General features: G+C 44.5%; 2 protein-coding genes across 3 annotated transcripts; one reads left to right on the forward strand and one right to left on the reverse strand.

The window, feature by feature from the left end:
• The first annotated feature begins 201 nt into the window (after positions 1 to 201).
• tmem184a (transmembrane protein 184a) lies at positions 202 to 6137 on the forward strand. 2 transcript variants are annotated; one of them, XM_049745798.2, is made up of 9 exons: positions 202 to 652; positions 1085 to 1325; positions 2116 to 2281; positions 2873 to 2963; positions 3078 to 3153; positions 4066 to 4157; positions 4483 to 4652; positions 4721 to 4918; positions 5000 to 6137. In XM_049745798.2, exons 2-9 carry the CDS (start codon positions 1104 to 1106, stop codon positions 5236 to 5238), a joined length of 1254 nt encoding a protein of 417 aa, XP_049601755.1. In that variant the 5' UTR covers positions 202 to 652; positions 1085 to 1103; the 3' UTR covers positions 5239 to 6137. The 2 variants fall into 2 exon arrangements, with proteins under 2 accessions (XP_049601755.1, XP_049601754.1); XM_049745797.2 differs by having other exon boundaries at positions 1104 to 1325.
• A 1593-nt stretch (positions 6138 to 7730) lies between these two features.
• Positions 7731 to 15477, reverse strand: mafk (v-maf avian musculoaponeurotic fibrosarcoma oncogene homolog K). Its single transcript, XM_049745806.2, has 3 exons — positions 15265 to 15477; positions 9798 to 9876; positions 7731 to 9736 (listed from the first exon to the last, which is right to left on the reverse strand). Exons 2-3 carry the CDS (start codon positions 9840 to 9842, stop codon positions 9296 to 9298), a joined length of 486 nt encoding a protein of 161 aa, XP_049601763.1. The 5' UTR covers positions 9843 to 9876; positions 15265 to 15477; the 3' UTR covers positions 7731 to 9295.
• Between the last annotated feature and the right edge of the window lie 172 nt (positions 15478 to 15649).

Genomic DNA, 15649 nt, shown 5'->3' on the forward strand with positions numbered 1-15649 from the left:
TATATAATTGCCAGACACACCATTAATGATAATAAATTAGTCTCACTAATAATTTTTATACTCTTATGCTTGGAAAATGAACAGCGTGTACGACATACACGCTGTTCATTTTCCAAGCATAAGAGCATTCTTTGAGATTTGTTTTGTCCGAGGTGTCTTATCGGTTCGTGAAGGCATCACGGTGACGACACAATGAGAGCTGTAGTCACGTGACTGTTTCACCTGTTCCGCCAACCTGTTTATCCCATCCGACGCCTGAATCTCAGTTTTGTTTCGATACTTTCAAATTTACACACTTTTTGTTTCATTTTATTCAGCAGAACTGGGTAGAAACAGAAGCTTCAATGTTTATTGTTGTGTAGGGAGTTTAGGCTGTTTTATTATTTTTTATTATTTTATTTTTTTGGGCCGGTGTGTTTCCAAAGGACTTCGACCTCGCCTTGTCAGCTTGCGGCCTACCTGAGACAAACAAGGAAGTTGAGACGGTTGGATCTCGCCGTCGCGGTCTGCAAATAAATGACGCCTCACGTGCTCGGCCGCCGACCGTGAAAGGCGATTAAATTCTGATTTTGATCCGCTGACACTCGCCCCGAGACGCTCCTTCGTCTTTTTGTGGACCGGATAAAGTCGCCTCCGCCGCCACGGGGTTAAGGTGAGACACAACATTAGGTACACTTGTACAACCTGATTACATTCAATTTTAAAGCTCTATATATATATATATAAAAAAAATATATATATATATATATATAAAAATATATATATATATATATATATATATATATATATTTTTTTTTTTTTTAAAGGGCAGTTTCTCGAGCATGGTTACGGTCAGTCAACATAAATTTACCTCAAAATGGTATTTCGCAGGTAGAATTTTTTTTATCCAGCCTTTTTGTTTACATTTTGAAGTTGTACCTAATTATTTGGCAAGCCACGCAAGTAGTAACTCGGTCTTAGCTTTAGCTCAACAAACTGCCGATTTAATTTTTATTTTTAAATTATGTGTTAATTCTCCACCCATCCCTTGTCTTGAAATCGCAAACTCTATGTTATTTTTGGAAAAAAAAATATCCATGGTCAGTCTCATCCGTGCTTCTCAGATGAGCATCTCCGTGGCCGACATGGACGCATCACTGGAGAACACATCCATCGTCCACCTGAGCGCCCCCATCCTCCCGGACAGGACGGACGTATCTAACATGACCATCATTCGCATGGCCAATGGCACCATCCTGGAGGATCAGCTTTTTCTCAACACCGTGACCGCCCGAGCACTCTCCGGCATCTTTGTGTGGTCTGCCTTGCTCATCACGTGCCACCAGGTATGCATCATTTGATTTTAAGTAACAAAATAACATGGCAAAAAAACAAGTCAACTACTGTGATGCTTTAGGAAGAATATTTCACAATGGATTCTAGTTTAAAGTTGTAATATCACCATTTGCCACTGTCATTCCCCCTGAATATGTTTTCATGAACTGCCTGCTTTAATGTGCACTGAACATTATTCAATGTGTGCCTCACAATATGTGTAATCAGAGATGGCTGGGAAATGACACGCCGCTCGCACCTCCCTCGCTCAGGGACCAAAAGCAATTGTTGCATCCATAAAGGTTTATTACCTCACGCTTCACCTTTTCCTAGCTCACTCTTTGAGGCCACGCTCGACTGTCGGCGCTAGCGACGGCTTTTTCTTCAGCTTCGTGCCATCGCTCTTTTATGGCTTTACCGCACAACGACATGGGGGTTTGAAAGGGCAAATAATGCTCACACGCTTGTAAAGAATCACAGGTTTCTGTTCTGCCAGGTGTTGCCTTTTATGGTCTGGCAGGAAACCTTGGCACAAGCTACGTCCACGTTTGCATAATCTTATGAAAAGATTCCGCATTGCCGGAGTCAGAATAATCTCCATCTGTGCTCATCAGGGTCATGCTAGAGCAACAGGTGGCGTCTTAATCTCATTTTTATGACAGCCAAAGCCAAGGGGGGGATGGGTGAAAGCTACTGGATCATTTAAAAAAAAAACAACAACTACAACTTAAACTCTCACTGATGTTTTTATTTTTTTTCGATTCTCAAACGCTGCTGATATGCTTCGTGTCCCCCTGGCAGATCTACACACACCTGCGCTCCTACACGGTGCCAAATGAGCAGCGCTACATTATCCGCATCCTCCTCATCGTGCCCATCTACGCCTTCGACTCCTGGCTCAGCCTGCTCTTCATCAACAACAACCAGTACTACGTGTACTTTGACTCGGTTCGGGATTGCTACGAAGGTGCGTGCCCCCGCCCCCTCCAACCGTTTCGTCGTTGACATTTCCACCGTTTGACACAGAAAAAAAAGCATCTGACCAAACAAGTTTTTCCACATCGGTCTGGTTTAGTGGGAAGCTGATAGCCGCTCACGTTTGTATTGGAAACAATACAACTCATCCAATTAATTTTAAATACGCAACAGCCAAAATATTGACACACCACCTATCATACATTTGAAGGCACTACTCAGAAAGATTAGTTTCAAATTTGAACAGCCATTGTGGCTGACTGATGGCGGCAGGAAGACACCAATCCCATCGGCGACCATGAGTCAATCACAGGAAGCGTGCCCCCCCCCTCCATCTGCATTAGCTTTATTTAATCCCCGCCTTTAAATAGCAACAAAGGATTAGGGAGGGATTTCCAAGACACACAACCCCTTTGCAAGGCTCTTATTGTGAAACGTTTATTGTTCCATAATGTCCCCACTAATTATTCTTTATCGTGCCCAAGTTGGCCTGGGCTTCCTTTAAATGAATTTAAAGGTTATTGCAATTTATTGTCTTGTACAATGTGTTAAACGTACTTCTTCTTTTTTTTTTTTGTTCCAGCATTTGTCATTTATAATTTCCTGAGTCTGTCCTTTGAATACCTTGGAGGGGAGAGCGCAATCATGTCCGAGATTCGAGGGAAGCCGATACAGTAAGTTGTCTTCCTTGATAACCTGCCACTCATTGTGGCTTTTTTTTTAATTTTTTTTTTTTTTTTGCACAGAGCTTTGCCATGAACTTGAATGCTTTCCTTTTCCCCACGCAGGTCAAGCTGCCTTTATGGCACCTGCTGCTTGGGTGGCATGAGCTACTCCATCGGATTTTTAAGATTTTGCAAACAGGTAAGCCTTCAGGCTGCTTTTACTTTGATTTCACACATTTATTTTTCAAGACGTTCCCTTAAAATGAAGCGAATGTGCATTTCTGTAGTAGTCAGGTGATGCAATTTTTCCGCTGACTTCCAAGGTGAAGGAGAACAGAGACTTGCATGTATGTCATCATTATTGAACTAGAGATCAAACCCAAAAAAAATGCCCTTTGCCTCACACAAGTCTGATCTGATCAATTTGAGGAGCTGAGCTCGTACTGTAAGTCAAAGCGGAGTAGCTTTGCTTTTAATTAATACTCAGGAGGACGCAACAAATCTGGCCCGTCGATAGTTGCCACCGGTGAACTATCGCGAGTGCAAATTGTAGGGAAAGGGAAAAAAAAAAGCCTCAGGTCGTAGCAGGCTGGGAATTAATAATTAAAAAATGATTTAGTCTTTTTTTAATGGAAAATGTCAGCAGGTTGCCAACGCACTTAGCAAAATAAAAATGTTGACTCAAATGCACTTTCTTTTCAAGTCGCTGTGCTGCCGGCTAGCCGTCTTTATGAAATATTGCGGCATCGTCGTGAATCATTCCGAGTTAAAGGCTCGCTCTCAATTAATATGAAGCAGGAAGTAAACTTGACTTTTGGACCGGCGCGGTGTCCTCCTGAATGCCACGCCACGCCCGGCTATCTATCTTGTCTCATTTTTTTTGCGCTCTCCGAGAGATAACTTCATGATAACTGAGCACAGTTGTTGTTTTTTTTTCAAGGTTAGAATTTATGACGATGCAGCTTTTGGCATTCAAGCTCGATACATGTGTACCCGATGAATCGGTAATGAATCGGCCACTGCGGCTCTATTTGTGTGCAGTGAGATGGAAGAATTGTACAAACAAATGCTTCGTCCTTCTTGCTACGGTGTGTGTGTGTTTGTTTTCCAGGCAACGCTTCAGTTCTGCATCGTCAAACCCATCATGGCGGCCATCACCATTATCCTACAGGCCTATGGCAAATACCACGATGGGGATTTTAAGTGAGCGGCGTCTCCCTCTCTTTTTTTCCAGCTGCTTAGTTTGTGCTAATGGCGGAGACGTGTGACCCCAAAAGCTCCTCACAAGGGCACTTTTATTTTTTTACATCCCGTCTTCAGCCCGCAGTGGTTTTATTCCTAAAGGCACTCCAACTACTTAAGACCACTTGAGACAGACGCTTTGTCAGCTTTTTATCGTTAGCCTTTTAGCATCGGTCTAAAAGTGGATCTGCCGATCCGCCGTGTTGTTTATCGGGAAGGATTACATGTTCACGATCTCACGATGTTCGGCCGTCTGACCTGACGTTGTTGTCCGTCTTGTGCTCAGCGTCAACGGGGGCTACTTGTACATCACCATCATCTACAACTTCTCCGTCAGCCTGTCGCTCTACGCCCTCTTCCTCTTCTTCTTCGCCACCAGCGAGCTGCTCAGGCCGTACGAGCCCGTGCTCAAGTTCCTCACCATCAAGTCGGTCATCTTCTTGTCCTTCTGGCAAGGTGAGACGTCCGCGTGGTAGCTTTGCGCTCGGGGACCGCGAGAATTCACCACTCTTCTCCCGTTCAAGGCATGGTCCTCGCCATCTTGGAACGCTGCGGCGTCATTCCCAACGCGCTCTACATCGACGGGGAAGAGGTCGGCGCCGGCACGGTGGCAGCCGGATGGCAGAACTTCATCATCTGCATGGAGATGTTCTTCGCTGCCATCGCCCTGCGCTACGCCTTCACCTGCACCGTCTACCAGGAGAAGAAGAACGACGTGCCACGTGAGTGTGGCCGCCCTCTTTCTTGTATTTCTTGAGCCGCTTGTGACTTGGTACCGCTAACATCGCGATTGTCTCTGGCAGAGAGCATCCAGTCAATGCAGAGCATCTCCAGCGGTCTGAAGGAGACCATCAACCCGGGCGACATGGTGCAAGACGCCATTCACAACTTCTCGCCGGCCTACCAGCAGTACACGCAGCAGTCCACGCAGGAGGTGGTTCCGCCGGGCCCCAACGCCAAAGTTTCCTCCGCCGCCACCGCCGGCAAGGGCTCCCGCAAGTCGGACAAAGTCATGCTGATCATGTCCGACGACGACTTTTAAGCCGCAGCATCCAGGTGCGTGCGTCCTCGTCGCTGTTTTACCTCAACCGGATTATTTTCCCTCGACACAATGTCGAGCAAAGACTGCTTTTCTTCTACTGAACTTTAACGAATAGCACAGCAGTCAGATGTTTTGCCTTTCTTGGCCTTATAACAAACACACCATTGTGATATCAAGTGTGACTGGAGGAGTGTGACAATGGTCGACACCGCCACCTAGTGGATTGCAGTTGCCACTTGTTTGAGTCAAGAAAAATGCAAGTTCCCGGTTTGGTTTTGGAGCAGGTACTTCAAACTGCAAAATAGATCACTGCAGAGTCTTTTGTATGTGTTGCATGCGTGGAGCTCCTCCAAAATGGGAGTCTTATGAAACTGTGCAACTAAAAAGCAGGTTTTGTGGCATCTGCACTCTTGTGAATATATTTGGCAAAGCCTTTTACTATCAGGGGGACTATTTATATTTCCATGCATTCTCTATTATGATATTTTCAGATTTGATCGTATATCTACTATACAGGCACAAAATGATGAGATTGTGGAAAATTTAATTTATTTCAGTGGTTTATTTCAAAAAGTGGTGAAACTCTTAGATAAGCATTGATTGTTAATCACCACCCAAAATGTTTTTTTTTTTAAAAGATGGCTTTGGCTTACAGCTAATAGAAACCCTAAAAACAAAACAAAAATTGTATATCACATAAGAAACAGTCAAAATATTTTTTAACACAGACTAGGACACAGGATTAGATTTTTTAAAACTATTTTCCCCTTTGAATTTCTATTAGTTTCACTTCTTGAAATGACACTATTCTAATTTATTGAGATGCATCTGTAAGCATGTTGAATGTACGTTGTTTATGTACAAACTGATTTTAAAATCAATAAATCTAAAAAAAACCATCAATTTTCCATTTTTGTACATTTGACATAATTTTAATACCCATTAGTGCCAATCATTGCTCTTCTTGAGGAAAGACCAAAATGAACTTGCATGTGGGGGTTCAAAGTGAAATTTGCAAGTATTCATAATAAAGTCATCTTTATGTGTGTCAGATTAAAGTGAGTCGATTTGTGACAGTTTCTTTTTTTAAACAAGGAGAAATCTTTATTTGCTGGTACGAAAACAAGACACAGCAGACACGTCGTGGAATAATTTAGCATGGTTGAAATAACGCAGCAGAGACAAAAAGATTGGATTTCTACACCAGGCGAGCTCATTGAAACAGGAGGAAACATAAAATGAAAGATGACAAAAATAATTTAGGCATCTTATGAATGAGAATCAAACATGAATGAAATAAATATGAAAGAGCATAATAATGACAGCAAACTTGCAATACCTTGCAACCACATCAAACATTTTCTTTAGGAAATATTTTTTTATCTCGAGTAGCTTGTTCGACTGGTCGAGCTTGTTTGGATGACTAAAATTATCGAAGCTATTTACGTGAGCACATTTCTAGACTATGTCGTCATCGTGACTCATACGAATGTATGTGAAAAATCTGGGGAAGAAGCAAACTGGAAAAAAGGTAACGTCATCTTTATTTTATTAATTGCTCTTAACTGCTTTGTGTGAAGTGGCAATTTTTTTTTTCTTGGTTATACAGTTGGCAGAAACGTGGGAACCAGCAACACTCACGTCACCTGGAAAAAAAGGTTTGTTTTTGTGTACTGTACTCTTCTGCACTTGTCAATGTGAAGCACTGGTATTGAACAATGCCTCGTTTTGCCACAGGAGGTCGCTGTCGGCTTAAACTTTCTGTCTGCGTCAAGCTTCATTGTGGAGGGACAGGAGTTTTAGCAGCTCTGGGAATTATTTCAGGTAGGATAACGGCTCTTATAAAAGCATTACCATCGTGGTTAAAAGTGAAATCAGGAAAATAAAGCGGCAACAAGAACATACGACGTGTGCTGTGCTGTAGATGCATGCTTACTTAACGCATGGGAGTCAAACATGTTCCGATCAACATCGGGTGTCTGGATTTTGCACTTTTTACACCAAAAAGTGAACTGTCAGAATGTCAACTTACTCTAGTGAAGTAGAACAAAAAAAAAAAAAAAACCTGCATCTTTTGTGTAACCTCAGTCACAGAGACACAACAACAACAAATTGTGCTTAGAGCAACTATCGGTGGCCTATAAATACTCATCAAATCATGACCAAAATATTTTTTTCATTGCTGTATGGACACATTTTCAGCATCAATTACTTATGCTAAGTGGACTTCAACAGAACGGTTAACGTAACTCATACCACTCCCAGGATAGTAACATAAATATAGAAAAAGGAATATATATAGTATATATATATATATATATATATATATATATATATATATATGTATATATATAATATGTACTTATGCATATAAAACTTATATGTCAGGAAGATGACTTAAAATGTACAAAATACAAAATGAGAGTAAGGACACAGCTGTAAGGTCACAGCAGGTTGTACAGCAGCAAAGCCCCCCCCCCCCCTCCCAACTGTTTACTTTTTTTTTTTTTTTTAGGGGGGGGGGCAATAGTCATGTTCTCTTGGCCAAGAGAAGATCCTGTCATGAGCAAATTTTTTACCCTCCGGTTGAGAAGGCCTTAAGAGCATGGGCATTTATGGCATTTGGTTGCCATGGCAACAAATGGTTTCTTTCATTTCTACCTGCTTACAAGGTGAGCGTCAGGGGTTTTCCTATAAAAGTGTGTTTGAATTAAAAAAAAAATGGACAGAAAATAAAATAGCGACTGTGACGGACGGAGCCACCATCAGCAGCACTCAGCTGACCCCGCAGTAGGAATGACGCGTTTTACTTTCTGGACGGAGTCATGTGACCGCAGCCTGAAGTCCAAAGCTTTTATGTTACAGGAAATATTTCATTCTTAAAAACCTGTCATTAAGTGATTTTAACTTCATCCAATATGGATTACCTTCCAGAGAGTGGCATTTAAGAGGCAAAAATAACCTAACTAGAAATTGCAGTCTCCTCAAAAAATTTGCGTGAATGCTGAGAGACTATACGACCAATTGAACAAATAAAGAGGACTATTAAAAAAAAGAAAAAAAAAGGGGATGACATCATAGCAATTGGGATCATTTTTAAGTGCTTGTTATTCAGCTTCAAAGCCAATAAGTGCTGAAAGGACAAAAAAAACAAAAGCGCACTTTGCTTGAGAACCACAAAAAAAACCCGAACTCTTACATTTCTGGAAAAATTGAAACCAGAAAATAAAGTCCTTCATTTTCACCGCTTGTCTCTCAGCATTCAGACGAGAAGTGCTGTTAGCTTCGTGAAGTCAAAATGCAGTAATTTCCTATGTGACAACTTAGTAAACAGAGCGGACTGCTAGGCACGCAGATATCTTTAAAAAGGATCTCTCAGCCCTTGGTTGAGGCAACGCTGTGCTTGGAAATGCTTCGGTGAGCTTTGACATACTTTCAAAACAATATGGACTGGTGCTGCCACTTGAAGGCATGTCGGACGTTTTTGTTTTCGTCGGTCTTTTGCTCAGTCAAGAAAAGGAACTTTACCCTGCCGGTGCTGTTAGGACGGTGTCGGGGGGATGGGGGGGGCAGGAGGTTTGCACAGTGCAAATAAAGGCTGTGCCAAAAGTCACAATACGCTTCCTTATTTCAGGTATATCGTGAATTACATTTCAAATTGGTGCAAATGTGGACAGACAAACTCCCCAAGTGGCAGTTTTGCGAAGGAAAGCCAGAAGTCAAATAAAAACAAGGAAGCTCATGGTGACTTTTGGGAGATGTTGTCCAATGTAAACCCCCCTGCATAAAAAGATTGGGAATGTAGTTCCAAAGTGTAAACTGAAGGACTGAGGGGGGAAAAAAAAAAAAGCCGACCCAGAGATGTCAGATGTGAGGACACTTTTTAGGGTGTGAAGATAAAGGACAGAAGAAGGGAGAGTCACGAATGCAGCATAAGAGGACGTGGAGCTCGCCATCCCGTCGATTATCCTTCAGTCTGACTTGTGAGATTCCACTCGGTGCGGGACGAGGCCCGGTCAGGATCGGGCGAGAGGCGGAGACCCCAGTCGGGCGGACACTAGGACGGCGCCGAAAAGGGCGTCGGCCCGGAGCTGTTGTGATTGGCCGACTTGACGATGGTGATAACGCTGGTGGTGGCCACTTTGCCCGGCGACAGGGGCCCGCTGCGGGTCACAGTCCTGGCGAAGCACTGCAGTGCCTCGTACTTGGCGCGCAGGGCCTCCAGCTCCAGCCGCATGCTGGCGTTCTCGCGGGCCAGCTTGTCCACCTCATGCTGCAGCTCCGTCTTCTGGCGCTCCAGCTCCTCCTTCTGGGTGACGCGCTTGATGCGGCAGCTGGCGGCGTAGCCTCGGTTCTTGAGCGTTCGCCGCCGCTGCTTCAGCCGCACCACGTCCTCCTTGGTCAGCCCGCGCAGGTGCTGGTTCAGCTCCCGCACGGACATGGCCACCAGCTCGTCGTCGCTGAGGGCCGGGGCATTCTCGCCCGACTCCTTCTTAACCTACGGACCGGGAAACACCACGTGAGAACCCGATTGCTAATGACGAGATGACGGAGCTTACCTTTAAAGCTTTGCTCGTCTTGAAAGGAGTCGTCATTCCCTGCATGCAGACAACTTGCCACACTCTCACAGGAGACGCACTGAGACAGTAGAAATGAAAATTAGTCACCCGGTAAACTCTTACGATCCAATCAGATTTCAGCCCATGTTTCTGTATCACTCTAATCCTCCCAGGACCTTCAACCATCAATAGTTCGTGCCTCTATTATGGCACACCTGCAGATGGGTCGTGGTTGGCTGCGAATGCTGCCCTCTGCTGGTGAACCCTAACCCCCACAATTGCACAAAAGTGCCATTAAGTGAAAACTAATGCCACTGCTGCAACTTTGAGCATCTTGCCATTTGCCATGTCTACCAGCAGGGGGCAGTAGGACCTCATTTGAGCCGATTGTTTGAACAATGTAGTTCACTAGACCAAGCCAGCATCCCTTATAAGAAGCTCGACTCTTTGTCCACGGCTCTAAAAAAAAAACCTAACACCTCCTGCCGACCCGCCCCACTACCTCCAAGAAAGGGCTCCATTTCAGGACTTAAAGTGCCGTGTATCGTGCTGAGTGGCTGCCATGGCAACGCCCCTGCAAATGGGCGTGGGAGTGTGAGTCACATGGTCAGCGAGCGGGTAAACAAGGCTCATTCATAACCGCAGCAGCCAGGCTCAGGCAGACTACAAACAAGATTTCTTTTTTCCCCCCAACAAGTGGATGAGGAGGGGTCCCTCGTAGTGCCCACCACCACATGACAAGGTGTAAATTACTGTCACGTCAGCAGAACATTTTCAGTGCAGTCATGCTGACCTTTACCGGGGCGGCTTGTGGAAAATTCCCTGTGTCACGGCGGAATAGTTTCCCTCGTAGTCACGGGTGTATTTTTACCGTCAGACAATGTCGTCTATCAGCATCCCGCTGCTCGGATCCTCTTACGCTGGGCTTTCCTGATCCTCCGCATGCCCTTATTTATCTCTGCGGGGTAAATTTAGCACGACGCGGCTCAAACTGATTTCTGCCAAGTCGACAGTTTAACCAGAAATGATATCCCGGGCGAGTTCTCTGAATATTGCCTTGGGTGGGGCGGCACTGCTCCTCAAACCTTTTTACACTAAGTACCACCTCAAAAAAGACTTTTCTCATGAGACGGAAGTATATTTTAAAAAGTCAACATAACATTACTTTTTGTACAATTTGTACACTGTTTACTTACTGTCGAATCAAACATTCAAGAAAATGATGTATTTATTGTCTTCTGCTAGCTAAATGTTAACACGGGCTCGGGTTAGCATCGATGATCGTCGTGTTACAACCCTCGAAGCAGCGGATATTTGCACACAGCAACGCATGTAGCCAGATATAGCCATACTCTAAGGCATATATTCTTTATCCTCTGTGAAAAACGACTAATATTGCAGCAGTTTTTTGTGATTGCATTATACTGCCCCCTCTGGCCAAATCCCAGACACCAGTAGAGTACTACAACAGGGGTCACATGGTGGCGGCAGGCCCCTGAGGGACCACATGAATAAGTCAACCAAGCCTAAAATAGCTTACCCCCTATGGGACATTGTGATTTTCTAGGAATGTTGTAGAAATGATCATCTGAAAATGAAAACACTAGCAGAGATGTGTCGAAATACAGTGCTGCATCTTGATATTTGTTATTTCAAACTAGTAACCCCTGATCTACAGTTTGAACATGTAATTCTGGGATTTCTTTGGCATACCGCATTTTGAGAACCCGTGCTTGAGGCGAATGTTTTTTTTTTTTTTTTTAATGGCTATTTTGAAGATTTGGGCCCAAGCTTGAATCATGACATCCCAGTTGACAGGATGTAGACAAACATCAAAGTGTCCCAGCGCGCAGAAACGCATGATTAAAGCTAACCTCTAAGTCCTGTTTCGGGATTCTAGCAAAATCGGCCCCCCCTCGAAACAGCTGCATCACCAAAGTAAATATAATATGGAATTCCTCATGTGCAAGTAGGTCAGTAGGGGGGGTCCCTGGGAATATTCCTTGTGGAGATTATGGAAAAGTGTCGCATGATGGCAATAGGGGAGGCCCCCCTTTCTTTGTACAAGGGGGGCCTCTGGCTTGTTTTCCTGAAATTCTTCAGGCATGTGCTTATGTTTTTCCAAGGTTCTCCTCATCAAGATGCCAACGTTTCCTCCACGAGAGCACGCATGATACAACCCAGGCGCTCTGTGCAAACGCGACAGATGGTTGTTTTTTTTTTCACCCCAACAGACGCAATCAAGAAAACAATTCGTGCGAGGCTATTCTGAAAAGGCAGTCTGGGAAAATACCTCCAAAAAAAAAAAGGCCACAGATGGCTCGCTTAGAGAACAAAAACCGCATTCCTGAGTAAACACACATGTGCCGGAGCCTCTCATGCAAATGTTCACCGGGGTAGGCCGAATATGTCCCGCCATGCACTCTACTACAAGGGAACATGGAGGGAAGGGGGGGTCAGGCTGGGCTGGAACCTTTTTCTCACTTGTAAAACAACAGTTGCAAAGTGTACAAAATGTCTGGAATTCCGAAGCGTCTGGCGTAGTTCACGTGCCCAAACAAATCGAACGTAGCCTGTGCGCACATGCAGGGAGGTCTGCACCATGCAAACTCGTTTCTATGTCCAGTGGAACCTGTCAAATCGCCTCTTTGCAGATTGGAAAATTCATTCCAGCTTGATTTTTTTTTCTGCATTTGCATGTTATGTGGTGTTCTTTCTTTTTGTTTTCCCATTTTAAACCTTCCCTAAATGCAATAGTTGAGAAATCCCCTCTTTGCAATCCGCCAACAACAGAATGATGTAACGGCGCGTCCACGACAAAGCTCGGCGTGATCCGCCGCCGCCGCCGCCGCAAAGTTTGAGTTGAAAGGCGTCTAGGCGAGTCGCTGCGTGCAATCAACAGGCGGGCTCGCACTGATGTGGAGAGCGCTGCGCATCGCGCGTTGTTTTGGCTGCACGCGCCACTTTGAAATAAATGTTTTCCAAAGTATTTTTGGGCCTTCTTGAGACAATTTGTCTCTTGGTTCTCATAAAGACAATAACAAAGTGGATCATGACTTTGCGCCGACGTTTGGTGACAATTTTTTCGAGTTATCCGGTTCATCGTTTCAGTGCTTTGGCTTTTACGTCTGTCACATTTCCAGTTTGGAATACTTGACATTTTCATTCTTTTTTTTTTTTTACTGGCAGCGCTAGTTGAAACGCACTTGATGACGTGTTGTTGTTTTTTTCCAGGCATCTGGTCAAGTTCAAGGTTTGCAGCAGGTAACTGTCGAGCCCGGCCCGCTCTGAAAATAAACAACACATTGGGCCGCTTTGGACACCTTGTTTTCCTTTTTTTCTATTTGCTAGTTCAGAGTGCAGACTATGGCAAATAATCTTTTTTTTTTTTTTTTTTTGCTCCCAAGGCGGTTTGTTGAAATCCATCCAACGGACCCTGTACATGTGCAGATTCCACTCTTTCCCCCAGCGCAGCACATTCGACGGGCTCCGATGCGAAGGAAACGCGGCGGCGCATAGCCGAGCGGTGAGTCACGCTGTTTACTGGTAAAAGCCGCAAACGGCAGGCAGGGAATCGCACCCTCCCGATCTGACGTTTCCTGGAAAATCCCGTTGTTTCACGGGAAAGGAAGGAAAAGGAGCCCGAGCAATGGTTGGCATGACCACAGTAGATCTTTGGTGCGGAAAGGGAGGAGAACTCGTTGTATTCCAAAGACAATTTCAAGAATGCAGAACGAGGGCTGGGGAAATGAGCCGACATGGAAAAGCCGCGTGTTGATAACGGAAGGCGATAAAGCGGGCTTCAAAACGACAAGCTCAGGCATTCTGGTTTTTATGCTGCCATCAGGAAGTTGCAAAATAAACGTCAGCTAACCATCGGGCCCCGCGTTTGCTCAGTGAGGAATTCCCAATAACATCCTAGCAAGTAAATAAAGTGTGCCACGCCTTTGGAGCACAATGAGGCAGGCGCGCCGGCAGGGTGGTTCGAGGTCACCGTTGAAATGTGAGGTCATTTCAATAGGTACACCTGCACACGTCAACAGCATAAATCATAATGCTGACTTTTGATTGACAATTTGGCGCCAAACCAAGTTTCTATTCGTGTTTTGCACACTCGTAGCTAAAAACAATTGCTCTATAAATAGCAGACGGATGCTAGAAAGTTTTTGCCAGTTACCTTCTACTCCAATGCGATGTCGATCTGAATTCGATTAATTAATTGCTCAGCCCTGTGCCAAATCAATTAAAAACCCGGAGTGCGTTTTTTCTTTTTGTCTTGTTTTCATCTCTGGTATTTTGTCGCTTGTGCAGGTGTAACCCAATGTATTATTAGCTGCGTAAATTATGTTTACCCGAGAGTAAAATCGCAGGCTTGCACGGCCAATCATCCGCCTCCCTCCCTCCCTCCATCCATCCAGAGCGAGCGAGGCAAAAACACATCAGAGCAAACATCCCTGTGAGTCATCACATTGCTCACCGCAGCTATGTCACTTTCACAACACTCCACCGCCAGCCACATGAGCTCGCTGCCTTCTGCTGCCGCGTTTCATGCGGGCCGAGTAGCAAATGACTGGTGACAATTTAAAGACAGAGCCCTTGTCTGGATCTCCTAACCCTCATGTGCTTCATCACGCTCACACCACAAGCGCGCCAGTGGAAAAAAAAAGTGACTCAGCCTGGGACCTAATAGAGAAAAATATAGTGGGTGGGGGGCGGGAGGGGTTCAATGCAACCACATGTTCACCTCATGACAGACAAGAGCGCCCACTCCCACATTCTGTGCACCCACCCGGAACAAAATTGAAAGTGCAAGTTGGTGACATTTAAAGTGCAAGATGTGACTCAAACGCACGTTCATCTGAGATCATTTGGAAAAAATGTTGAGCTGTAAAATCATGCACTTGTTATCTATTTTATGAACAACATTATTAAGACTTGCTTTGCCCCTGGGGAGGGGATGTCTTATAGATGGAGATATGTGCTCCCCCACTAGCCTTGCCTGCCCGGGTGGTCTGGTGCCCTTTGTCCTACATGTACATGTTTGAAAATGCATACCACGTGTTATACTATTGCAATGTCAAAGGCAGCCTGAATTTGGGCTATTTACGGTAAACTTGGAATGACAACAAAAAGTGTGGTGAAAATATTTTAAAAGATTCTTTTGTAGAAAAAATAGCCTGTGTTATTATTTTTAATCATCATTTAAAATATAGATTGCTTAAATGAGGCTCTAATTTGACCGAACCAAACTACTTTTAAAGTTATTAATGGAAATCGCATGAGCGTAGTGAACTTTCACGAGGTCGTTAATTCTGTTTATTTCAACGTAACCGCAAACTCCAGAGTAAGCTTTTTTTTTGGCCAACGTGTTGACTTAAAGTCTTTTTTTTTTTAATTAATATTATTATTTCGGTATTTTAGCGGAATATCCAAACTCACTTCTTATTACATAAATCAACAACCTCACCTCTGTGGACGCGCGAGGATCCCCGTGGACTGGAATGCACGGAAAAATAAAAAATATATTAAAAAGAAAATTATGTCCGGTTTGGTGGGAACCTAACCCCCCCTCGGGGAAACGAGGCCGTCGAATCCGCTTTGCTGAGTGCGGCAGACGGCAAGCCAGCCAGCCTGCGAGCGGAGCGTCCTGCTAACTCGATTCACCCCAAAACAACAACAATGTTACGAACATTCCACGCTCCCGCTTCCGCAAGCGCTGACGTCACCGCGTCCTCATGACCGCCCCCTCCATTCATGAAAATAACTTAGTGCTGACGTCAGCGCCGGGAGGGGGAAGCCATAAATAGAAGAGTCTGTTTTTCTTGCGGAGGGAAAAAAAAAAAGTCCTAATC

Source organism: Syngnathus scovelli, chromosome 16, assembly GCF_024217435.2.
Source record: "Syngnathus scovelli strain Florida chromosome 16, RoL_Ssco_1.2, whole genome shotgun sequence".
NCBI classification, from domain to species: Eukaryota; Metazoa; Chordata; class Actinopteri; order Syngnathiformes; family Syngnathidae; genus Syngnathus; species Syngnathus scovelli.

Bases quoted from the DNA above. Each gene is read 5' to 3' on its own strand.
- tmem184a (XM_049745798.2), top strand. From the start codon at position 1,104: ATGAGCATCTCCGTGGCCGACATGGACGCATCACTGGAGAACACATCC. The intron at 4,653-4,720 runs GTGAGACGTCCG...CTCCCGTTCAAG, and splicing joins CTTCTTGTCCTTCTGGCAAG to GCATGGTCCTCGCCATCTTG. The intron at 4,919-4,999 runs GTGAGTGTGGCC...TGTCTCTGGCAG, and splicing joins GAAGAAGAACGACGTGCCAC to AGAGCATCCAGTCAATGCAG.
- mafk (XM_049745806.2), bottom strand. From the start codon at position 9,842: ATGCAGGGAATGACGACTCCTTTCAAGACGAGCAAAGCTTTAAAG. The intron at 9,737-9,797 runs GTAAGCTCCGTC...CCCGGTCCGTAG, and splicing joins AGACGAGCAAAGCTTTAAAG to GTTAAGAAGGAGTCGGGCGA.